At 39.0% G+C, this 27,169-nt stretch overlaps 1 protein-coding gene across 1 annotated transcript in view; it reads left to right on the top strand.

The window, feature by feature from the left end:
- Window positions 1–27,169, top strand: part of LOC150077676 (alpha-tocopherol transfer protein-like) — a 75,297-nt gene that overhangs the window by 7,395 nt on the left and 40,733 nt on the right. The window contains exon 2 of the mRNA XM_090385202.1: window positions 1,452–1,700. Coding sequence (XP_090241328.1) covers window positions 1,452–1,700 — 249 coding nt within the window. The remainder of the gene's footprint in view (window positions 1–1,451; window positions 1,701–27,169) is intronic.

The raw sequence follows: 27,169 nt of genomic DNA, 5'->3' as shown, positions 1-27,169 counted from the left end.
GTTAGTTGTTTTTTCTTTTTTTTTTGGGGGGGGTGGAATCGGTTGAACGATTAGGATCCATTAAAGAAGCAGAAGAAAAAACAATAGTGAAACAAGGTATTTAGTCTATTTAAAAATATTTTTAAACCGTACACAGGTAAAGCTATTTCATTTCAAATATTTTGTTGATGTTTCCATCGCACAGTGCAGTATAACCTGTCCTCTACCTATTGGTGATTATTTTGAAGTTAATTCCTTCTCTGCTGAAATGTGTTTTGTATGAATAACATAGTAGAAAGAAAGGATGAACAGCACACTCTTGAAAGACACAAAATTGTTCTTGAGTTGGCTAATCTGTGGAAGTCATACCTTAAACTTACCACACATGGTATGAACTGTTTGTGAAGAGCTTTGTCTGGTTGCTTGTGATGTGTAAACAGCAGCAGTTTACCTCAGAAACAGTTTTTCTGGTGTTGGTTCCAGGTTGATCTGCAGTGTGATGAGGGATGTGATCTTTGTTGGGAGTGTGCATTGAATAAAACCATGAAACTCTTGCCCATGGCTGACTAACTTGGCATAGTATAAGAAAAGCCCATACATCTTCCTGTGTCGATGGAAATCAAACCTAGGCTTTTCCATGTGGTATTGAAGAACAGTGAATGTAATTACTCTGCTGGGCATGAAGGTGGAGGCATTTGCATTGGAAGATGGAACTATTTCGTTGGAAGCTATTGGATAAACAGTTGCAACACTTCACAAGCTTATAGAAGTAGTATTTTCAAATGTTGAGTATTACTCCTTCATAACTGTAAATGGTATCCTGGCACCAAAAATTATTCGGACAATACTACAAGTAAGCAGCTTTCTCAATTGCCTTGCACTATTCAGAATTATGTCTGTTGACATCAAATAATGAGGTGTTAATCTACCTAGCAGAATTTGCCAGCTCTAGAGGATATGTTCATTCCATATGTTCAAACCATCCCCTCTGATCTGCCATTTTCAGTTTGAGCCCCAGTTCCCGGTATACCTACATTTTGCCATGAGCATTGGTAAGGCACAGGCTGAAACATTCCAAGCTGTTGGCCTTGGGCTTTAAAGCCCAAATTTTACCCTTTAGAGTTGGTAAAGGCAGAATCCTTTGTAATTATTTTCATGAAATGAATAATAAATAAATATGCACAGAAGCTCTTCATTAATAAAATGTCTGGCGATGTACCATATATTCTGTTGTATAAATTCTGTAGCCCAAAAGGAACAAAGTTCATGTGTGCATTGGTTATAAAATATCAAATTAATCTGGAAGAAAAGAAAAAAAAAAATAACTTTGCATACAGTTGCCATTAGAGAGGGGGAAAGAAGTCCACTGAATGGGTTAAAGGATTGTATAATTAATTGACAAAAATAAAATGTAAATGATAGTAGCTTTTTTTTTTTTTTTTACTATAATACTTTAAACCAATTTGATTCTCTTTTAGAAGATGCAAATCTAGTATCCAGAACAGATGATGCATTTCTGCTTAGATTCCTTAGAGCTCGAAAATTTGATTATGACCGTGCATTGAAGCTTCTCAAGAATTATTATGCGTTAAGGTTAAAATATGCTGATGTATTCAAGGACTTTGTTCCATCTGCTGTGAAAAATGTTTTATCTGCAAACTACCAAACATTTCTTCCTCATAGAGATAAGGATGGAAGGGCTATCTTTATATTTAGAGGAGGTAAGTATGCATCTTTAATATCCATTAATTAAAGATTGCTATATTCAGCCTTTCTTGTTTTATGACCATTTGATGAAGACATGGTACATTTAAAGATCAGAATAGAAGAACAGTTTAAAGTATCTTAGTTTCAACTTTATTACTATTTTTAATAACCGTGTCTGACTATATTTTACAAAGATGCTTATGCTCAAGTTTTAAAGTAATTTTCAGACCTTGGATATGTTAGTGATAAGCATAGTGAATGTTTTCATCAGGATATTGCTACCATAGAGAAACCTTGCCAAAGAAGGTGGAATTGATAAGAATGCCTTTGTGAGTGTCTTGAAAAGAGCAAGAAGAGTTGATGTGCAAATTTTAGCATTCTAATGGGGGCTTGAAGAATAGGTTTCATGCCCTCAAAGAAGTAGTGTCCCATCAAACATCCAGCTGTGGCCCAGTGCACTGCTTGAGCCCATGCTCCAGTAGCAAACAACATAATGACATCCCCCATAGCAGCGATGCTTGGTCCCACAGAAAGTAGCTTTAGCTGGTAAATTGATTAACAAGGAAACAGGGAATATTTTGCAAAAAGAACAGGTGGATTATTAGCATTAGGTGAGGCATCAGCAAAAAAAAACAACAAAAAAAAAACTTCCCATTTTACCCATCCAGTCACTCCAAATGTTTGCCTAGTTTAGCCTTAAATTTAATTAAGCTGTCAACTTCCACAACAACAGATGGAAGTCTGTTCCAGCAATCAACTACTTGCTGGTTAAAGGCAAACTTCCACATCTATTCTACAACTTGTCTTTCTTCAATTTGAATCTATGCCCCCCCCCTTAGGTTCTTGGTCTGAGCAAGCAGAAGTATCTCATCAACATTGAGCCTGCTCAAACCATGCAAGGCCTTATACACCTCAATCAGATCACCTTGCAGGTGCGTAGTCTCCAGATGCTGAAACTTGCAGAACTTAAGCCTTTCTTCATAAGTGCACCCTTTTATTCCTCTCACCAATCTTGTTGCCCTTATTTGTACTCATTCTAGCAACTCTACATCCTTCCTAAAATGAGCAGTAAAATGACTAAAATGACCTGTACGCAGTACTCAAGGTGTGGCCTGACCATTGCCTTATATAAAGGGATAATCACCACCTTGTCTCTACTAACAATTCTTATATATCATTGACAAAACTCCATGACCTGCTCTGGCAGCCAGGCTGCACTGCTCAGAGAACTTCATATCTGACTGCACAATTATCCCCAGGTCTTTTTCATTCTCCATCTCCCTGAGTGTAGTACCACACAATTGGTATGTTTCTCTTGGGTTACTGCTACCCATATGCAGTACTTTGCATTCATTAATTTTAACTTCAGTTGCCACTTCTTAACCCATCTGCCTAACTTTTCTAGATCCTGTTACACTAAGTGTGAGCAGAGTATGTCTGCAAGGGAGCTCAAGTTGATGACAGAGCAGCTATCTCCTTTTTAAAGGCACAAAATGAATAGCTAATTAATATACAGGGCAATGTTGAAAAAAAGTTTCAAGTTAGGATTGAAATTGAAAGAGTCTGCAATTCTGCCCAGACACAATATAAGGGAGTACATGATAGGAGCCTTGTCAATCAGTTCAGCCCTGGAGAGAGACTATGCAAGGCTCATGGGGTAGATTTTTTTTCTCAGTGTGGTCTGTGCTTGTCAACAAGAGAGATTGCTTCTACAGCAATGGGATACACATAAATAGAAGTGATATGAGAATATTCAATGTTATGAAGGTAGTGTAAGGTGGGGTTTAAAAACTGCTAGCCTTGGGAGGGGAGCACACAAACTAATAGATTAACAGTAGCCACAGGTAGATGTGAAAGTGATTCTTGCACTGCTTCTATTGGAACCTGTAGCAGCCTGCAAAATAAAGTTGGGGATTTCAAGACCTGGGTGAGGTCTTCATGGAACAAGCAAATACATGGGCTGCCTTAGGATTATTAAGAGTAAATACATGTACACATATACTTGTATCAGAGACATGGTATCACTCAGATATAAGGATTCAGAATTTGAATATAGGGAGTACAGTATGTACAAAAAAAAAAAAAAAAAAAATAGACAGGACAGGTGGGGTTATGCCCCAAGTTAAGAACTACGTAAAATCTAAGGTAGTGCATTCAGTCAATATGGATGGCCAGTGCAATGTTGATTCAGTTTGGTGTGACATAACATTGGGGGAAAAAAAAGAGAGCAGGAGTGTGTGATAGGCCTAATAATGACTGTGTTGAATATAACAAACAGATATACAGAGTGGGCCAATTAATCAAAATGTCTTATAATGGCAGATTTTAACTTTTCAAATATTGACAGGAACATTGTAGGTTAATCACTCATGCATTAAGATGAAGTTTGTGAAATTGTGGGGGTCTGGTTTTCACAACAGTATGTTAGCAAGGCAACAAGAGAAAGCAATATTCTTGATCTGATTAACAGAAACAATCCTTCATGCATTAAGATTCTGTAGATAAAAGCTCCACTAAAACACTAAGGCAGTGATCATAGTGTGTTGATGTGGGATTTACTTAAGGCAGTAACTACTTTCAAAGTCTTTCTGACTACTTTTAAATTTAAGCGAAGGGCTATTGTAAAGTGAATACATTGGTCTCAGACAGATTTTAAATTCTATGCACTGAATTGATGAATTTACCAACAGCAAATTCTAACTAGGAAATATTCAGTTCGGGGGATGTATCGGTAGAAATTACTAAGATTGTTATACCGACTAAGAGATACTATTCAAGACAAGCCTAAATGGATATCGGATTAGACTAGTGGCAGAGAATGGGAATGATAATGACTTCTTTACTTATGTAACCACTACAAGGAAGGAGATGAATCACGTTTTTCTACTAGATATGAATGGTTTAACTATTGATAAAGCTGCTCAGGTTGCTGACAAACTGAATGTATTTTTTTTCATCTATATTCACATATAAGAAAAGTTTTAGGGATGGGGAGCTGAATGATTTTGTGATAACTAAGGAAAAATTGTTGACGCTAAACATAAAAAAGGCACTGGAGGTGAACGGGATATTCACTTATATAAAAGAAGGCAGCAAAAGAGGTAAGCAAACTGTAGTCATGAGTAAGAGTGTATTCCTTGATTCATTGGAGGTCTCTATGGACTATAGATATGCAAATATATCTCCAATTCACCCTTTGATGCCTCTGTCAATTGGGGATACATTCCCCACTTCACAAATGGGGATCAATGGGTGATATGAGTAATTTCAGACCTGTCAGCTTCACATTCTGTTCCAAGGAAAATAATGGGAAGTTGTGTCACTGTTTAAAGAAGTAATGTATTACCATATAGACAAGAATGTAGTTATAGTGCAGTCGCTGTATGGATTTGTTAACGGGAAATCTTGCCTAACTAATATGATTGGATAATGTGGTTTGGTAACAAAGGAACTGGATGCAAAAAAAAAAAAAATAATTTTATATACATAGAATTTAGAAAATATTTTAATACTATTGCACATAAGACTGCTATGCAAATTAGAGTAGTGTGACATAAACTGTGGTACTGAACTTGGGGTAGCAGAAAATGAAAAAGACTGGGGGGGGGGGGTTATTGTCCAGTCAGATATGCAGCTCTCTCTAAGCCATACAGACATATTGGCATTGAGGCTCATGAGGTTTTGTCAGTGATATATAGGAATTACAGGAGGGATGAATTCCCATTCTGTAAAGGCAGCATTTTATAATGCTGTTAGGCTGCATCTTGAGTAATGGTAATAGCCATATGGTGCAAGGAAGTTGTTTGTTATTTGGTTTTTAGGAGCATTAGCAACTAAGGCCATATTGCTCCGGGATATGCGGTGGTCAGTCCCTGACCTTTCCGTATTTGGTTGTGATGGGCTCGAACCCCGGTCTAATCAAGAAGCATTTGTTACGCACTGCTGCTCCTTGCAAGGAAGTCACAGGCTTTTGCTGCCCTGGCTGTTGGGGGGGGGGGGGTAGATAATAAAATACAAATTATTTGCTTCCCTTCGCACATAAGTAACTATCCAGTTGACCTTTGAATTTATTCAACTGTCAGCCTCAACTACTTGTGAAGCCAACCTGTTCCAGCAATCAATGACTTGCTGGCTAAAAGAAAACTACCTACAAACTAATGTAAACCTCTTCCCCTGTAATTTTAATTTCTGCCCCTGAATTCTGGAATTCTCTATAAAAGTGAAAATTTCACCCTTTTTCATTTTACTAACTCCTCTCAGAGCCTTATGAACCTCAATCAGGTCACCTCTGAGGTGCCTAGTTGCCAAGCTCTGTAGCCCGTGTATATGGAGTCTTTCCTCATATGTTTGCCCTTTTGCCAATCTCACCATGCGAGTTGCTCGTCCTTGAACTCTTTCAAGAAGCTCAGTATTTTTTCAGATGAAGTCTCCCTACTTGAACACAGTATTCCAAATGTGGTCTTGCAATTGCCTTATAGAGTGGACTATGACCTCACTATCTTGACAGGATAATTTTCAATAAATCATCAATAGGACACCATGGGCTTTCCTGGCTGCCTGTTTACACCACTCAAAAACTTCATATCCACCCTTATTATAACTCCCAGAGCCTTTCTTCCTCTACTGTTTTTAATTCAACTCCACCACGTGTATAATTTATTTTGGGGTTGCTATTCCCCAAGTATAAGGCCTTTCATTTTGCTGCATTAAAACAAAGCTCTCACTTTTTCTGACCATTCTTGCAGCCTGTTCAAGTCATTCTGAAGGAGTGCTGCTTGGTAATGATCACTGACTACTCTACCAATTTTTATGTCATCTGCAAATTTTGATATCAAGCTTTCTATCCCATCGTCAATGTTGATTTATGAAAATCAGAAAGAGTGGTCGAAAAACCGATCCTTCAGGGACTCCACTTCAGACTTTACACAAATCTGAAGAATATCCATTTATCACAACCCTATCTATGCCTTCCGCCCTACAGCCACCCAGCAGTATACCTTAGAATTTTTCCAGTAACTCCAACTTGTTCCAGCTTATATAATAACCTGTCATGAGGGACTGACCCAAATGCCTTACTAAAATCCCAATAAGCTATGTCAAAATTGTTCCCTACCTCCAGCTCATGTGCTGTGTCAAAATAGGTTACTAAGTCAGTTAAACATGATTTTCCCTTAACAAAACCATGTTGTGTTATTCAGAGTACCATATCTCTCAAAATGTTCTTTGATTGCACTCTTAATCATTGCTCCTAAGATTTTCTCCTAACCACTGAAGTCAGACTGACTGGTCTGTAGTTACCAAATTTGCTCTTAGAACTGCCTTTATGTATTGGTGATATGTTGGCACTTCTCCAGTCCAAAGGAATCTCTCCCAAGTCCAAAGATGCTCTCATATTTAAGTTCAATGGTTCAATACACTCTCAGGCAGCAAACCCCAAAATTACTGGGTATATGCCATCAACTCCAGTAGCTGTACTTGCTTTTCTGCCCGAAAGTGTTTTTTTTTCTAAAAACAGTCATCTGCAATTTGTAAAATATTCTACAGAAACTGTGGCAACAGATGAAACTAAAAAACAGAATACTAAATCAGAAGAACCAAAGACAAAGAAAACCAAAATTCTAAACAAGCAATAAAAAGATTACTTGACATATACAGCAGGCCCCCATTATAACGCGGTTCACTTTACGCTGATTCGCTATAACGCTGTTTTTATATTATAACCCGTATCTAACTATAACGCTGTCACAGATCACTATAACGCTCTTTTACAGTTTGCATTTTTGGCATATTTAACGAAATCGTTTCATTTGATGGAGTCGATAGCTTGAAAATGAATAGCAAAACAGAATTAAAACATTTCCCACGCCAACTTGAGAAATTTTCCCACGCTCAGTGAAATATTCTCGCACGCTAATTTAATTGCAGTACCATGACTTGTTATGTAGTTCAGAGATCAACATTTTAAAAAATTATCAAGTATATTGCTTGTAATATTTGTGTTATATGCATTTATCCGAAGTCTAGTCATCACTCAGTACTGTATTAGACATTGTGCGAAACGGACAGTTTACTTGAACATTGTATCATAATTAATGCAACCAACGCAGTTACATTTTAATGGCCGATAAGAATGAAAAAGCAACAACGTCTGAGCGCAGTACGAAGACTATAAAAGTAAGAAAAAGACTGAATTTGAAAATTAAATTAGACGTTTTGAAGCGCATCAATTCCGGTCAAAGACTTGCAAGTTTAACTGTAAGAACAATTATAAAAAAAAATAAAGAATTAATTTTAGCAGCGGGAAAGATAGCTGTTCCACTGCAAGCAACTAGGGCTAGGCCGGCTATTATGATTGAAATGGAAAGACTTAACTAATTTTATTGAAGATAATATCCAATGCAGAATTCAGTTAAGTTAAATATTATTATTAAAAAAAAAAGAGAGAGAGAGATTAGCCAATATGATGATCTGAAGAAAACTCACCTAAAAAAAAAAAAAAATTGGAACCATTTAAAACTAGTAAGGGCTGGTTGATGGATTTAAAATCCAGGGAGAAGCCGCAAGTGCAAAGGATCTGAAACTTTCAAAAAAGAAAACTTGTTAAAATTATTGAAGAGGGGTATTGTGTGTTATACTTCTCAACAAGTTTTTAACATAGATGAAGCAGGACTTTTGTGGAAACGAATGCCTAAAAGAAGTTTCATATTGAAAGAAGAAAAAAACATGCCAGGTTTCAAAGCAGTGAAGGATCAGTTGACTTTATTGTAGGGTGGTAACGCTGCGGGGGATTTAAAATTAATGCCCCTTTTAGTTTATTTAGAAGAGGGCCAAAGTTCAACCCAAAATCGACACATTTTTCATGATTAAATTCATCAGTTAAATTAAATCGATTTAGATCAATTAAATTCATGATTTTAATTGGAATTTTAAATTTAATTTGGATACATAAGTAGTTACCACATAATTATATACGTATGTTATGCAGAATATTTTATATGTACAAATATTTGAATATTAAATATTTTGACCGACATTTGTGCATCTTTTCACTACCGTTTATTATTGATTAGGAAATATCCTATGGCACCGACCGCAACTCACAAATATGTTACCTAATGGGAATGCGGTGCTCGCTTAGCGCTCTGTTTTTACGGTACGAATTATCAGCGTTAAGTGAGGGTCACTTGTAGTTTTACTTTGTCCAGCAATAGAACATGTCCAAAGCCATTGTCTTGTATGCAAGGAAATTTTAGTGAATGAAGCGGTAGCGCAAAGTAAACTACAGTGTCATTATTGCTCTAACCATCCTTCTTACTTTGAAAAAGACAGTTTCTTTAAGCATTTGCAAGAGCAAAACTTGAAACAAAGTGCTTACTTGAAAACTTGCATGAGTGTCTCAGATAGGACCACAGAGTCAAGCTACAAGCTTGTTGCAAGATTAATTGCCCAAAGAAAAAAAGCTACACACACTAGAAGTGAAACATTAATTCTATCGGCAAGTAAAGAAATTGTGCATCTTATGGATAGGAGAGGAACCCCCAAAAGAAGTAAGCAAAGTACCATTTTCAAACAATACCGTGAGGAGGCATATAGATAATGTCTGGTGATATAGAAGCTGCTCTTATCAAGAGGTTGCAAGGGCCTGTAAATTTTTCATTACATGTTGATGAATTTATAGATAAAGGTGGTCTTACACAAATGACAGGAAGTGTCAAAGAATTTATTACGAAACTATATCATCTGAAAATGCAGAACCTGAAAGTGAAAATTACCCAGTTTTCTGCATTGCAAAGCCCTTATGGCAAATAAGTTGACTGATGAAATGAAGTCTATTTAAGTAATGCTGTGAAAATAGTTAATTTCATTAAAATCGAGACAAAGTCAAGCTTTTTTCCATTCTTTGCAATGAGATGGATGCAGATAACCATTCATTACTTTGTCATGCAGAGATTAGGTAGCTTTCCAAGGTAAGGTTGTTAGCAAGAGTTTTCAAACTAAATGAGTTAACTTCAATTGCGCCGACCGGGCTAGCCGAGTGGGTAAAGTACCTGCCCGGCAACCCAAAGGTCGCGGGTTCGATTCCCGCCTCGGGCTTGGATCAAAGTACTGCAAAAACCTTGGGAGGTGCAATATGGCCACAGAAGCCGATGCGCCAACAACTATCAAAAAAAAAAAAAAAAAAAAAAAAAAAAACTTCAATTGCCATTTCTCAGCCCATCTGCCTAATTTTTTAGATCTAGTTGCAGTAGCATGCTGTCATTAACCACCCTGACAACCTTTGTATTATCTGCAAACTCAGACATTAAGCTAAATATGTCTTCATCATTATCATTAAAAACACAGAACAGCAAAGGACCAAGAACTGAACTCTTTGGAACTTATAACAACATTAGTCCACAAAAAACAGTGGCCATTGTTAACTACTGTTTTCTCCGACTCAACTGGTGCCTCCGTAGCTGGGTGGGCAGGAACAGCAGTGAATAGCACACACTTCTTGATTAGACCGGGGTTAGAGCCCATGACCACCAAATACGGAGGATGCGGAAAGGTCAGGGAATGACCACCGCAAATCCCCGGAGCAATATGGCCTTAGTTGCTAATGCTCCTAAAAACCAAATAACGATAACAACCCACTCAACTATCCCTTTGTCCATAGCAGTAACATACCCTTAATGTCACACTGCTGTGGTTTGTACAAGCAGTCTTAGATGTAAGAGTATCAAAAGCTTTCCTGAAATCCAATTTGTATGTTATCAAATTATTTTTTGATATATATAAAGAAAATAAGATGTATAAAACAAACCACCTATTTGACTCCCTCCTCACATATCTGTCTATTCAACTGACCTTTGAATCTCCCCAAACTATCAACCTCAGTCGCCTTGGAGACTGCTTATTTCAGTAATTAACAATTCGCTGGCTAAAAGAAAAGCTTCAGTAGATCATTCTAAACCTCTTCCACCAGAATTTGAATTTGACTCCTTAGTTTTTTTTTTTTGTGAACCCCAAACACGAGAGGTATTAGAACCTATAGTACTTAGTAACGTGCTTGGGTTTGAGGTTAAGAAGGCGAAAGAAGATATTTGTTGACATTGGACTTGAACTTCTGTAGGTTGTAATTTTCAGGAAATACGAAGGAAGGTTGTTCCAGAAAACGGCAGTTGAATGAATAAATGAGGAAGATGAAAAGTTGGTTCTGTGGGTTTGAAGTTGGACAGTAAATGGATGTTGGCTAGTGGCGGCACGTGTTCGGACTGTTTTGAAAGAGAGAGCAGGAATTATAGAAGCCAATTCAGAAGAATAGTGCCCATGGAAGTATCTGTAGAAGAGACATGCAGCAGAAACAGTGCGTCTATGAGAAAGCGAGTGGAGAGACTCTGTTAGAGATGAATCATTAATTAACCTAACTGCCCTCTTCTGAATGGAATCAAGAAGCCTGAGAGAGGTTTCGTGGGCACCACCCCAGATGTGGGAACAATATTCCATGGCAGGGCGGATTTGCGATTTATACAGAGTGAGCAGCTGTTTGGAAGAAAAGTAACGCCGAGAGCGAAAGAGAAAACCAAGTTTTTTAGATGCAGAAGAAGCAATATTTGTAATGTGCTTGTGCCAAGAGAGATTAGAAGTCAGGGTAATCGCCAAAAGAGATATATCATTTTGCCTAGAAATCGGAGTGTCACTAAAGATAAGCATAGGAGCAGAAGAATCCTTTTTGCGAGATATAAGACAAGACTGAGTTTTAGAAGGGTTGAAATCAACTAAGTTCTCTTTGCCCCACTGGAGAATTACCTGAAGATCGGCATTTAAGGAATTGGCAGCAGATTTTCGAGAACTTGAAGCTGATTGAGCAGGACAAGGTTTCTCAAAATGGAAAGTTGAATGCAATGTGCTATCATCGGCAAAAGTATGGATAGGATTTCCAGTCAATGGAAGAAGGTCATTGATATACAAGAGGAAAAGAGTGGGGGAAAGAACTGAACCTTGGGGGACACCGGCATTAGTGGAGAAGTTAGAAGACAGAGAGCCATCTACCATCACCCTCAGTGAGCGATCAGAGAGAAAACTGGATAACCAATTACTAAAAACAGTTGGCAAACCATAAGATGGAAGCTTGTTTAGAAGACCTTTATGCCAAACACGATCAAAAGCCTTTGAGATGTCAAGAGCAACTACTTGTGTTTCACCGAACCTTTCCATTGAATTAGTCCATAAATGGGTAACATAAGCCAGACGATCTCCAGTGGATCGACACTGATGGAATCATGGTGATCGTTGATCAGACAGAAGGTTTCTAGGTAGTTTAAGAGTTGGCGGTTAATTGATTTCTCCGTTACTTTAGAAAGAGTAGAAGTAATTGCAATGGGATGATAATTGGATGGGAGGGATTTGTCACCCTTTTTAGGAACTGGCTGGATATGAGCAAATTTCCAAGCAGAAGGAAAAACACCTTTGGAATAAGAAAGTGAAAAAAGGCGGCAAAGAATAGGAGTAAGTTCAGGAGCACAGGTTTTGAGAACAAGTGGAGAAATACCATCAGGACCTGGAGCTTTCTAACATCAAGATTCATCAAAATCCTTCTGATATCCTTTTGACGGAAGGCCACAGAGGCATTGAATGGAGCGTTTTGGGAATGGTGGAAGGTGTTTTACCAAGATCATTAATACATGAGCTGGAAGAAAAATGGGATGCTAGCAGGTCAGCTTTATCCTTGGCTGAAGTGGCAACAGAACCATCTGGTTTGGACAGAGGTGGGAGCAAAGATGGGCAAAAGTTGCGGCCAATAGCTTTGGCAAGAGACCAGAATGCTCGGGCAAGAAGCAAGTTTTCTACTCTTAGCCTGTTCAAACTCTAGTTTGGACTGATTAATAACTGCTTTACAACTGTTGCGAACTTTGGTATAGGCAGAAAATGAAACTGAAGAATTAGAAACAAGCCAATTACGATATGCAACATTCTTCTTTTGGACAGCCTTAGCACATTTATTGGAAAACCAAGGTTTAGATAAAGGACACGATTTTAAAGTGGAGTGTGGGATAAGGGATTTCATTTCTGCAAGAATAATTTCACTGACATGATCTGAGCAAACGTTGACATCAGAAGTTTTGAAATAGTAATCCGACCAAGGAAAAGAAGAAAAGAAGTCTCGCAGGTCATCCCATTTTGCATTCTTGTAATGCCAAACAACACTTGGTTGGGAATAGCCATGAGATAAAGGTTCCATTGGAGAAGAGACAATCACCAAGTTGTGATCTGAAGTGCCTAAAGGACCTCTCACTTCGACCGTGTACTTAGAAGGGTTGTTTGTGAGAAAAAAATCAAGTGTATTGGCTGTATGATTAGGATTGTCCGGTATTCTTGTAGGTAAATGAACAATCTGTGCTAGGTCATTAGTAATTGCAAAAGCCTCAGCATCTCGACCTGCTGGGTTGGTGTGACTAGAAAACGGAAGCCAGCTGGAGTTGTGAACATTTAAATCGCCAAGGAAAATTACTTCACTGTTAGGAAAGTTGGACTGGAGAAAGTCAAGTTGCAAAGAGAGGAAGTCAAAGAGCTCCAAGTGATTAGTGGAGTTGGGAGAACGGTAGAGACAACAGATGAATTTGACCCAATGAGGTAGAGAGATTTTAAGCCAGAGAAGATCAAAGAGAGGAGATTCCAAATTGCCAAGTCTCTGACAGGGAATATCAGAACGGACATATGCATAAGTACCACCTTTGAGGCGAAAGGAATCATACAGCGAATAATTTGGGCATCTGAGATGAGCAATAGATGAATCAACCGATAACTGAGATTCTATCAGAAAAAGTACATGGGGTTTGGCAGACTGCAAGTGGAAATGGACATCGTTGAGATTAGAATTGAGACCACGTATATTTGTGAAATGAATTAGGAAGTCCTTGGGAGGTTTAGATCTTTTCGCAGATAAGCTTGCTCTATTAGTTTGACAGTTCATGGTGTATTCAATAGTAAGAAAAAGTAGGTGGGACATGCTGTATGAAGTAATGAAATTTTTGGATATGGCGTACATCTGGTAAGAATATACCCAGATCCTTGACATAACGTGGCCTCGACAGTGCTCCCCGCATACACACTACTCTGACTCCCTCCAGTCACTATCTGGCAGAGTAGAGGTAGCAAGATTATACACTAGCTGATCCGGAAGCTTCCTAGAGAGTTACCAATAGGTTCAGTCCGGTGTACTAACTAGCGGCCGGCCTGCGAACACCGTTTTAGAGCTGTACCCTCGAAATGTAAGGAATATTGGATCTCGCCACGACGTTCATCATATCCTCAAAAGTCATCAATCATACTGCATGATGGAAGAGATAGGGAAGGGTTGACCGGAACTTAATTCTAGAGACTAAACATGGGTTCCACAACTTCAAGCCTCCAATAAGCAAAGTGGTGGTATTTCACCGGTTGATGAGAGTCATCTACCACCTAGTACTGCCTGGTAACATAGAGGGGCGGTGTTCCTCCATGTGGTGTGGGAGCCACACCTCGACCCCTGCTTACGTTGGTTCACACCTGGGTGGTCACCCACCATGTACTTGTGCATGGAGGTTATACCCAGGATTACTAATAGTCCCACCATCGTGAAGGTGCAAGCAGAGGATTTGGCTGTCACAGACCGTCCGGACTTCGCCGAAATTGGGTCCACTTGACTTGAGTGTCACCCGAATATCAGTTCCATCAGCGTTTTAGACTCCCAGGTAGCAAGTACAGCTTGTCTGCCATATCTGAGAGAATGTCTGTGACAACCTCAAGGACCATAACAGTGAACAGTTCTGGAATCATAACAGTGAAAATTTCACCATTTTACTTTTTTCTGTCAGTCTGGTATCCTGTAAAGTGGCTAGTCACCAAACTATGTAGCCCACATATTCTAAGTCTTTTCTCGTATGGATGCCCTTTTTCCAGTCTCACGAAGTGTATTGTATTCTCTGGACCCTTTCAAGAATTGCAATGTCTTTAGGTACAGCCTCAGTACCTGAACACAATATTCTGTATGTGACGGTACAGTGGGATTATAACATCCCTATATCTACAAGCAAATGCATGAAAAATCATCAATAGGATACTGTGGACCTTCCTGGCCATCTGTCTATACTGTTCAGAGAATTTCATATTCAGATATATTGCAACTCCCAAATCCCTTTCTTCCTCTACTATTTGTAATTAAACTCCAATTGTGTAAGCCGTTTTGAGATTGCTAACCCCAAGTGCATTTTTCCTCATTAAAACATAGCTGTTTGTTTTCTGGCCATCCTTGAATTCTGTTTAAAGAAGTACTGCTTGGCACTGATCATTGTCTACTCTACCAATCTTGACAGTCTCATTTTAACATGACACCCTGTATTCTTTTGTCAATGTAATTTAAGAAAATAATAAAAATAAATAAGGAAAAAACTATGGTTCCAATGCCAGTCCTTGAGGAACTCCACTTCTTACATTGCCCCAGCCTGAAGAATAACTATTAATTAGGTGGATTGCAGGGTGGCTGATATTCATAAGGATTTTCCTTGTGATTACAACTTGCTTCAGCTTATATAGTAACTTGTGTTGAACTGAGTAAAATGCTTTGCTGATATCCGTGTAAACGATGTATTTATTTTAAATCCACTTCATGAGTGCCTCTATCAGAATAGCTTACCAAGCTGATTAAACATGACTTTCTTTTTATGAAACCATGCTGCATTTCTTTCAGAATTCTGTTTCTGTCTGAATGGTCTGTACTGTTTCCTTGTCATTAATTATGTGATTTTCACTCCCACCGAAGTTGAACTCACTAAGAGTGAAGTCACCACTTCACTCTTGGAACTATCTTAATGTATTGATGATACATTGGAATATCCCCAATCCAAGGGATTTTTTTTTGAGTTCATTACTGAACTCAAAAGAAATCCCTTAGTTAACTCCAATAATTAACCTTTAATGGTTCAATGCACTCTTGCCACTTCCCTCAAAATTGCAGGGTATATGCTATCAACTCCATCAGCCTTATTTGCCTTTAGGCTTAAAGTTTTTCTAATAAATAATCTTCTGATATTTCAATATTACTAATTTTATGCTTCCCAGCTTCACTTGCATAATTCCCATAACTATGCAGGGCCTTTTTTTTTTTTCTGATGCACAGCACCTGTTCAGTTTGTCTGCAACATCAGCTGGATTATCTTAGATTTTCCTATACTCATTCATTCTTCTCTTCTTAGCATTTATGTACATGAATGCTAAGAAAATGCGCCTTGTCTCCATTCTTTTCCCTCTATTAGCCAACAGTTTCTCAATCAGCCTTTGCCAACCTTACCTTTTCAGTGGTACTGTTAGCGATCAACTTGTAGCAGTTGTATGCCTCAATAGTTTTTATTGATTTGTAAACATCCCGTGTGAACTTTTCTGCTCTATTAAACTGGCTAGCTCAAACATTCATCCGTTTCAGCGTCCTATTCTTGCTATATTTTTTTAATGATATGTATAGGTGTAAGGGTTTTGTAACTAGTTTTAAAGGTATACCCTAATTCTAATGTATCTGTATCTGAGTGCAATTTCCCCACCGCACCTTATCTGTCATAATATACTTTCCTGAAATAAAATCCATTTTTTTGTTTAACAACTGCTGCCTCTCCTCCTCATCCAACTTAAAACTGATAATGGTTCCTGTACTATCAATCGTATGATGTCATCATCTGGATCATATGCAATGATCAGATCTAGAATATTCTTGCCCAAAGTATACTTTCCCTAACATACTGATACAAATAATAATTGCCCAGTTTATTTGAAAATATTGTTCCTTATGTGAGGGGCTACCTTCTCAATTGCTCCTATCACATAGGGATAAATCAGTCACCCATAATGACATTCACACTTGCTTGCCCATTTCATTTTCTCATGGAAGTTCTTGTCATAAGTGTCTTGTAGTTGTCATACACTTCTTCGTATGCTTTACCACGTTTTTCTAAATTATATATTATAGAATCCTATTATTGCTAAATATATTTCTATATTTTAAAATTTTCGATCACTCTGCAGAACTTTGCCTACACCACCCTCCATGAAAACGCTAAAATGGCTACACTTTTTTACACGCTTATAAAATTCGCAATAGTCCTTAATACAAGATTTATCTTTTTCTCTCTTTTCATTATCTTCAAATAAATTGCTTTTCCCATTTATGTATAATGTCAATGATTTAATTAATTTAATAACCACTGATAGGTTGATATTCTCTTTTTGTAAATTTATATTGTATTTCCCTAAACAAATTTAAAGAAAACCAAAAACATTATTCGTATATATCATTATGTTCCGTGTTTGCAGTGCTTTCAACTGCAATGTAACATGTGGGACGAGGATCTTTTAAAAAATAATTTAAGATCAAGTGAGGCCCCCAGTAGGCAGAGGCCCATGGCATCCACCACATGTGCACATGCATTAAAACAGCCCATCTATCATAGGCTTTCATGTCACCTTTTAATTTATATGTATCCCATGCATTTTTCTTCTCTGCCACATGTCTCATTAGTTCATCTGACATCCATTTAGGCCTAAACCTTGAACAATATTTCTTAGTTGGTATGAAAAGCCTAGTAGCTTCCAAGATTAATTCTTTGAATGCTTCCCATTTTGAATTTGCTGTCAATAACATCATCAGTTGGTCCCACTATATAGAATTTAAAATCTGTCTCAGACCACTGTAGTCATCTTTAAGAAAGCAAAAACCCTTCCCTTTGCATTTGATGCAAGAAAGCAAGCTTATGCAGCATCAGCCAAAAAAAAAAAAAAAAAAACCACTTCCACTTCACCCCTCTGTTTGTTCAAAATACCTGTCCAGCTGAGCCTTAAACTTATTTAGGCTATCAACTTCCACGACAAGGGATGGAAGTCTGTTCCACCAACCAACCACCCGCTGACTAAAGGCAAATTTCCGCACGTCTATCCTACATCTGTCTTTCCTCAATTTGAATTTATGCCCTCTCAGGTGATTATTCTGAGCAAGAGGAAGAATCCCATCAGCATTGAGCATGCTCAAACCATTCAAGGCCTTATACACCTCTATCAGATCACCTCGCTGGTGCCTAGTCTCCAGACACTGTAATTTGCAAAACTTAAGCCTTTCTTCGTAAGAGCACCCCTTTGTTCCATTCACTAATCTTGTTGCCCTTCTCTGTACTCGTTCCAGCAGCTCTACATCCTTCTTGAAATGAGGCCTCCAGACCTGTATACAGTACTCTAGGTGTGGCCTGACCATTGCCTTATACAAGGGAATAATCACCTCCTTATCCCTGCTAGAAAAATTCCTATATATCATTGACAATACACCATGAGCTACTCTTGCAGCCTGTCTGCACTGCTCAGAGAACTTCATATCTGCCTGCACAACCACCCCCCAGGTCCCTTTCATTCTCTACCACTGTCAGTGTAGTACCACAGAGTTGATACTTTGCTCTGGGGTTGCTGTTTCCCATGTGTAGTACTTTACATTTGTCAATGTTAAACTTCATTTGCCACCTCTCAGCCCATCTGCTCAACCTTTCCAGATCCTGTTGCAGCAGCATAGTGTCAGTAGTGTCCTTGACCACCCTGCCTACCTTTGTATCGTCTGCAAACTTCAACATTAAGCTTGATATACCATCATCAATATCATTTATGAATACAGAAAACAATAATGGACCCAACACTGAGCCCTGAGGGACATGCACTAATAACATTAGTCCACGACGAGCAGTGTCCATTGATTACCACTCTGTCTTCTCCCCCTCAGCCACCCCTTTATCCACAGCAGCAATTTGCCTCCAATGCCACACTGCTCCAATTTGTGCAGCAGTCTTCCATGTGCAACAGTATCAAAAGCCTTTCTAAGATCCAAGTATATAATATCAAAGTTATTCCCTGCATCCAGTTCCTTTGTGACTGCATCATAGTATCCAATCAATTTGGTCAGGCATGACTTCCCCTTAAAAAAACCATGCTGTGTCCGAGCTATAGCTGAAGTCTTGTCTAAATGATCCTGCAGTGCTTCTTTAACTAGTGCCTCCATTAATTTTCCTGGAACAGAAGTTAAACTCACAGGTCTATAATTACTTGTGTCAGCCTTTGATCCTCCTTTGTGAATTGGGGTAACATTTGCACATCTCCAGTCTGTGGGTACCTCCCCAGAGTCCAAGGAAGCTCTCATAATTATGGCTAAGGGTTTGCTTACTTCCTTTGCTGCCTCTAATATAACTGGATAGATCCCATTCACCCCTGGTGCCTTTCTTGTGTTTATCTTCAACAATTTCTCCTCCACTTTACTCTCAGTTATTACAAGATTCTCTAGCTTACTGCTAGAGTTGAATACACCTCTGGCTTTCCCCTTGCTAAATAACTCCTCATGTGTGAATGTCGATGCAAAATATTCATTTAGTTTGTTAGCTACTTGAACAGGATCATCAACAGTTGACCCATCGATATCAAGTGGACCAATCTGATTCATCCTCTTCCTTCTAGAGTTTACATAAGTAAAGAACTCGTTGCTGTTTTTCTTTGCATCCCTTGCCAAAGATTTCTCGTAATCTGCCTTCACCTGCCTAACCTCCTTTGTAACTTGGTTACAGATCAACTTGTATCTATCATAGGCTTCTGTGTCATGTGTTAATTTGTATATATCCGATGCATGTTTCTTCTCTGCCATATGCCTCATCAGTTCATCTGACATCCATTTAGGCCTAAACCTTGAACAATATTTCTTAGTTGGTATGTAAAGCCTAGTAGCTTCCAAGATAAGTTCTTTGAATGCTTCCCATTTTGCATTTGCTGTTGGTAACATCATCAGTTGGTCCCACTGTATAGAATTTAAATACTGTCTCAGTCCATCATAGTCGCCTTTACGGAAGCAATAACCCTTTCCTTTACCCCTAATGGTAGTTACCTCTTTGAGTAAATCCCACTTCAGCACACTGTGATCACTGCCACCTAGTGGTTCATTTATCTGCAGATCCTTAATGCATGAAGAATCACTGCTGATAATCAAATCAAGAGTAGTCCTCCCTCTAGTTGCCTCCCGAACATGCTGTCGTAGAAAACAATCATCCAATAAATCCACAAAAGCCTTGCTAGTGTGTGAGTGACCAGCCCCCAAATTCCAGTCAATATCTGGGAAATTAAAATCTCCCATTATAAGACTTTCTGATTTACTGGCCCACTCTATTTCCCTGTACAGTTTCTTATTATACTCATCAGAGTCATTAGGCCTATAGCACACTCCTACTCAATTTTGATCTCCCAATGCTTATGTCACACCAAACTGACTCGACACTGCACTGTCCAGCGATGTTCACTGGCTTCACTTCCTTGGATTTTATGTATTTCTTAACTAATAGCACAACCCCTCCTCCCTTCCTATCCAGTCTATCCTTTCCTGTAGACGTTGTGCTCCCCAAATTCCAGTTCTACATTCCTTATATCTGTGTGACACCATGTCTCTGATATCCCAACAATATCTGCCTTTGATGTTTTGAGCAATACTTCAAATTCATCAAATTTATTTACTAAACTCCTAGCATTGGTGTACATGCAAGTATACATGCACCTATTTCTATTCTTAGCTACCCTAACACAACCCATGTGTTTACTTGTACCGCAATGACTCCCGGCAATCTCTGAAATATCCTGCATCTTGTTTTTCAGGCTTCTGCTCATTCCAATAGAAGCAGTGCAAGAATCTCTTTCACCTCTGCCAGTGGCTACTGTTAATCTATTCGTCTTTGTCTCCCCCCAAGCTAGCAGTTTTCCGACCCACCTAACACTGCCTCGATAGCATCAGCAAATATTCTTGCACCCTTTCTATTTAAGTGTATCCCATCCCTGTAGAAGCAATCTCTCCTGTTAACAAGTACAGTCCAGGCTGAAAAAAAATTCTACCCCTTGAGCCTTGCACAATCTTTCCAGGGCCGAATTGGTCGACAAGGCTCTCATCATATACTCCCTCCTATCGTGTCTGGGCAGAATTGCAGACACTTTCAAATTCAACCCTATTTCACGGCTTTTTTTCAACAGTGACCTGTACTTGTTAAGCAATTCTGCCAGTCTCCTACTCTTGATATCATTAGTGCCAACGTGTACAACTATATCACCTTTTGTGCCCTTAAAAGATGATATCTGCTCTACAACATCATCAACCTTTGCCCCTGGCAGACATACCCTGGTCCTGTTCCACCTATCCTTTTTACAAAGCATGTTCCCCGTTTCCCTGACAATAGTCACCAACAACTACTAGTTCCTTTGGGACCAGCGCATTCTGCCTTGGGCGTTGCCGCTGTGTTGCGCGAAGACCAAGTGCAAGCTCTGGCGTTGATGTGGGCAGCTGAGAGCTTGATGGGCCCCTCAGTTTAGTTCCTTCGAGGGCATCCACCCTGTCCTTCAAGCTCTCATATAGGCCCATAAGAATGCTGAGTTGTTGCCTGATTTCGATACGCTCCTTGCATCGCGCACACACAAAGACATCCCCCATGGCAATATCATGTCCCGTACCTGAATGCTCCACAAACATCATGCAAGCTGTGCATTTTAGAAGGCTGTGATTCAGAAGGCAACTGCCCCCCTCAGTTCTCCTCTGAGCCACAGCACTTCCATTAGCTTGAGCCTTTTGTTTTGCTGCTCTGGTCTGAGTCATGATTTCTTTTAATTTAATAAAAATTTCAATTTCAGTTTATAACCCTAACTTATCTCCCAACACAGTTATAACGGGATATATATTTTTTAGTGTCAAGTATTAATTATCTCAGAGTTCCCTTTATATAACTTCCGTATCAGTTATGTATTAATTAATTATGTTACGTTTGTAATCTAAGTTGGTATATGTATTTAGTTAAAAGTACAATTTAAATGCCAACGAAGTTCAACAAGTTTAATAGATTTTACCGATCAATGAAAATATTATAACCTATACTATACTAACGCTATATAGGTTCGATATATAACGATCGTATGACAAAGACAAAGGCAGGAAGTTACGAACGGTAATCTATGGACACTTAAGTATTAATTAACTTTCAAATCTCGCTGTCTCAATTCAGAATAAACTAACGATCCTTACTAGGTCTATAAGCTACTTACAAAAAATAATTTGATGTAAAAAATATTCAATAAGCGGCTAAATATGGCTAAAAAAAAAAACTTCTCGTTCAGCGGAGTTGCGACTTGTAACACGTGGATACCCTTACCGATACTTTTATGCAATTGCAAGGCCGAGTAAAGAAAAAATACACCAAATTAATCAGAAAATCACAAAATAATGCTATACTACTAAATTTAAATCAAGTTTTAGAAAAACAATGATTTCAAATCAATAAATAATAAAAATCCACTTAGCGGCTTTGAACACGTCTGGCCCCTTCTATCCTCGTCAGCAGACACTTTACCCTTAATGGTAGTTACCTCTTTGAGTAAATCCCACTTCAGCACACTGTGATCACTGCCACCTAGTAGTTCCTTTATCTGCAGATTCTTAATGCATGAAGAATCACTATTGATAATCAGATCAAGAATATTACTCGCTCTAGTTGCCTCCCGAACATGCTGCTGCTGTAGGAAACAGTCATCCAGTAAATCCACAAAAGCCTTACTAGTGTGTGTGACCAACCCACAAATTCCATTATAAGACACTGATTTACTGGCCCACTATTTCTCTGTACAGTTGTTTACTATACTCAGAGTCATTTGGCCTATAACACACTCCTACTCTGTTTTGCTTTCCCAGTGCTTATGTCACACCAAACTGACTCAACACTCACTGTCCAGCAATGCTGACTGGCTGTACTTCCTTGGATTTTGTGTTTCTTAACTAATAGCATAACTTCTCTTCCTATCCTGTCTATCCTTCCCGTACACATTGTACTCCCCAAATTCCATTTCCACATTCCTTATATCCATGTAATACCACGTCTCTGATATCCCAACAATATCTGCCTTTGATGTTTTGACCAACACCTCAAATTCATCAAATTTATTTACCAAACTCCTAGCATTGGTGCGCACCCAAGTATATATGCACCTGTTCTTATTCTTAGCTACCCTAACACAGCTCATGTATTTACTTGTTCTGCAGTGACTCCCAGCAGTCTCTGAAATCCCCTGTACCTTGTTTTGCAGGCTGCTGCTCATTCCAGTAGAAGCAGTGAAATGCCAGGGCGAAACTTGCCATCCCTTATTTCTGAATGACACCACACTTCTGTTAGCCCTGTTATGTCAACGTTTGTTGTCCTAACCAGGAATTCGAATTCACTCATTTACTGACAACACTCTTGACATTACTGCAAGCATGGTTAAGACTTAAGTGGTCTGGCGCCTCCGTAGCCAGGTGGGAAGGAGCAGCAGTGCGTAGCACACGCTTCTTGATTAGACCGGGGTTCGAGCCCGTCACCACCAAATACGGAGGATGCGGAAAGGTCATTCAGGGAATGACCACCGCATATCCCGGAGCAATATGGCCTTAGTTGCTAATGCTCCTAAAAACCAAATAACAACAACAACAAATAACAACAACTTAAGTGGTCTTGTTTATTACACCGACATGCAGCATGGTCTTAATGCTTGGTCTTAATACAATTTAAGACCAAGCATTCTAGTTTACTACTCTGACACACACACCATTAACCTATCTGTTTCCCTAGTATTGGTTTCTCACTTATTTGAAGAGGCGTCTCCATAGCCAGGTGGGCAGGAGCAGCACTATAAGACATTCTGATTTACTGGCCCACTCTGTTTATCTGTACAATTGCTCATTATACTCATCAGATTCATTAGGCCTATAACACACACCTACTCATTTTTCCTTTCCCAGTGCTTATTTCACACCAAACTGACTCAACACTGCATTGTCAATTGGATACATTTCCTTAGATTTTATGTGGTTCTTAACTAACAGCATAACCCCTAGTCCCTTCCTAACCTGTCTATCCTTCCTATATACATTGTACTCCCCAAATTCCAATTCTGCACTGCCTATATCTGTGTGACACCACGTCTCTGATATCCCAACAATATCTGCCTTTGATGTCTTGATTAGCACTTCAAGTTCATCAAATTTATTAACTATACTCCTAGCATTGGTGTACATGCAAGTATAGCATTAGCATTAGTAGAGGCATTTGATGCAAGAAAGCAAGCTTATGCAGCATCAGCCAAAAAAAAAAAAAAAAAAAAACCCACTTCCACTTCACCCCTCTGTTCGTTCAAAATACCTGTCCAGCTGAGCCTTAAACTTATTTAGGCTATCAACCTCCACCACAAGGGATGGAAGTCTGTTCCACCAACCAACCACCCGCTGGAACAAGGAGTGTATACATGCACCTGGTCCTGCTCCTAGCCACCCTAACACAGCCCATGTATTTACTTGTTTCGCTATGACTCCCAGCAGTCCTGGGAATCTCTATTACCTTGCTTTCCAGTCTGCTGCCCATTCTAATAGAAGCAGTGCAAGAATCACTTTTGCCTCTGTCTGCAGCCACTGTTAACCTTTTAGTCTGTGTATCCCCTTACGCTAGCAGTTTTCCGATCCACCTAACACTGCCTTAATGTATCCGAGGAAGAGATCATTCAGGAATTAAGTGAGCAAAATGTGATAAATTCAAAAAGGCTAGTCATTAAGAAAGATTGGGTTCGTACTCTTACCCGAACAGTCATTCTTACGTTTAAAATGCCAATTCGACCTTACATTCTAAATCCAGTCCGGTGTTTTGGTCAAATATTTGGACACTCGCAAGCAGTCTGCAGGGGTCTAACCACCTGTGACTCCTGTGGTTCAAAAGATCATGTTCACATGGACTGCACCACTGAAATGCAATGCTGCCCAAACTGTAAGGGAAATCATTCAGCATTTTCCAAGGAGTGCATCCAGTGGCAGACAGAAAATAACGTACAAAGTGGAACACAAGGTGCCATACCAAGAAGCAAAAATACAGTTTTTCAATTTATAATAAATTGCCATCTTCTTCAGCTGTAAAAAAGCAACGATCCATAACAGTACAGATTGTTCAGTTCTGCCAAGCATCTCAATTTCTGATTGGGCAAGGTCAGTCCTCTCTACACTGAAAGAACAGCCTACCCAACGGCAATCAACACATACAGATTAAATTAAATCAGATTAACGTTGTACAGCAGCTAGTTAGGCAAACAAGCTCTGAAAGAGATAATCAAGTACTGATATCATGGAAATAGATAGAAATACACACCAAGATGAACCACTTTTTGCAAATTCATGCAGAAGAGGAGGAAATGGACATCACCAGACCAACTTTCCCAAAAAAGGGAAAAAAACAAGACTAGGCAAGTACAAACAAACCACATCCCATAAGCAAGCAGACACACCTGATAATCCTCAATGTATAGAATCACTCAATGGAATTGTCACAGACTCTGAGCTAACTTAAATGATGTTTGTGACTTAATTACTGAATATAAGCCTGCTGTTCTTTGTCTACAGAAAACAAACCCGACCCCTAAAATATCTACGAGCATAAAACATCATATAATGCTTAGAAAGGATAGAAACAACTCTACAGCTCATGAACTCCAGAACTCCTTTTAAACCTATCCCACTGCAAACAACATTAGAAGCAATCGCTGCTAGAGTTATGGTTGGGATAGCGGTAACAGTTGTTTCCTTATACCTTTCACCCAGTTATTCATATGCTTTAGCAGATTTCGATGATTTAGTTAATCAGCTGTCACCACCTTTCTGTATCTTGGGTGACTGGATTGGGAATCACCCCTTATGATGTTTCTCGCACCTTGATAAGAGAAGTCAGTTAATTGAAAAATTTCTTGAAAGGCACAACTTAACATTATTAAACAATGGGACTCGCACATACGTGCATCTTTCCTAAAGTTCAGCTTCTGCAATTGATCTTTCAATATGCTCGCCAAACCTCTTTCCACTTATTGATTAGTCGGTTACTTAGTGTCAAAATTTGCAGATGATACAAAGGTTGGCAGGGTTGTTAATGACAGTAATGGCAGAGTGCTACTGCAACAGGATCTAGAAAATTTGGACAGATGGGCTGAGAAGTGGCAACTGAAGTTTAACATCCACAAATGCAAAGTACTGCATGTGGATAGAAGTATAACCCCAGAGGAACGTACCAACTGTGTGTTACTAAACTTAGAGTGGTAGAAAATGAAAAAGACCTGGGAGTAATTGTGCAGTCAGACATGAAGTTTTCTGAGCAATGCAGACAGGCTGCCAGGGCAGGTCATGGGGTTTTGTCAATGATATATAGGAATTTTGCTAGCAGGGAAAAGGAGGTGATTGTCCCTCTGTATAATGCAATGGTCAGGCCATGCCTTGAGTACTGCATACAGGTCTGGAGGCCTCATTTTAGGAAGGATGTAGATTTGCTTGAGTGTGTACAGAGAAGGGCAACAAGATTGGTGAGGGGAGTGAAGGTAAGCCTCTCTTGGTAAGATCCTCTTACCAAGAGAGGCTTAAGTTCTGCAAATTGTAGCAGCTGGAGACTAGGCACATGCAAGGTGATCTGATTGAGGTGTATAAGGCCTTGAATGGGTTGAGCACGCTGAATTCTGATGGGATTCTTCCACTTGTTTAGATTACGTACCTGAGGGGGCATAAATTCAAATTGAGGAAAGACAGATGTAGAATAGATGTAGAAATTTGCCTTTAGCCAGCAGGTGGTTAAATAAATTTAAGGAGGAACTGGACAAACATTTAGAGGGAATTGTTTGGTGTTTTTTTTTTTTTTTTTTTTTTTTTGGCTGATGCTGCATAAGCTCATACACTTGCTTTCTTGCATCACATGCCGCCACCACCACCACCACTACTACTACTGATAACCTTTGTAATGGTGACCACTTTCCAGTAATATGCACAATGTTGACTAACTCTCCTCCTCAAACTGAAATAAAAACTTTTTGGAAATTTGACAAAGCTAACTGGAAGAAATATCAAAAACTGGCATATCTAGATATTCAGACCATTGAGACTCTCACCATTGACTATGCAGTAACTTATGTAACTCAGCAAATAATAGCAGCTGCAGAAACCGGCATACCAAAATCATCCATGAAAACCCCATCACACCCAAAGATATGGTGGAATGAAGCCTGAAGCAATGCCTAAAAAAGAGAATAGATATTGGAAGTTATTTTGTTAAATACCCAACCACAGCTAGTCTCATACAGCTCAAGAAAGCTAGAGCTAAAGCTTTTCATATACAGAAAATAAGCAAAAAAGAGACATGGTCCAGATATGCCTCTACTATTAACATAACCACAGACATCAGAACCGTTTGGACTCAAGTTCGAAGAATTAATGGAAAATATCCTCCTATAACTACTCTGATAATACTTCTAAAAGGGAAAGAAATCTGCAATACTCTTGAAATTGCAAATACATTAGGTGAAACATTTGAAACTCTGAGCTGTAACTGCATTTTAGCCAACCTTTCAGTCACATAAAGTGCAAGCAGAAAATATAATCCCAATT

This window comes from Mastigoproctus giganteus, chromosome 11 (genome assembly GCF_048544385.1).
Source record: "Mastigoproctus giganteus isolate SK-2022 chromosome 11, ASM4854438v1, whole genome shotgun sequence".
Lineage (NCBI taxonomy): Eukaryota > Metazoa > Arthropoda > Arachnida > Uropygi > Thelyphonidae > Mastigoproctus > Mastigoproctus giganteus.
Note: the sequence above shows the minus strand (reverse complement) of the source record. Positions and strands in the feature narration are given on the sequence as shown.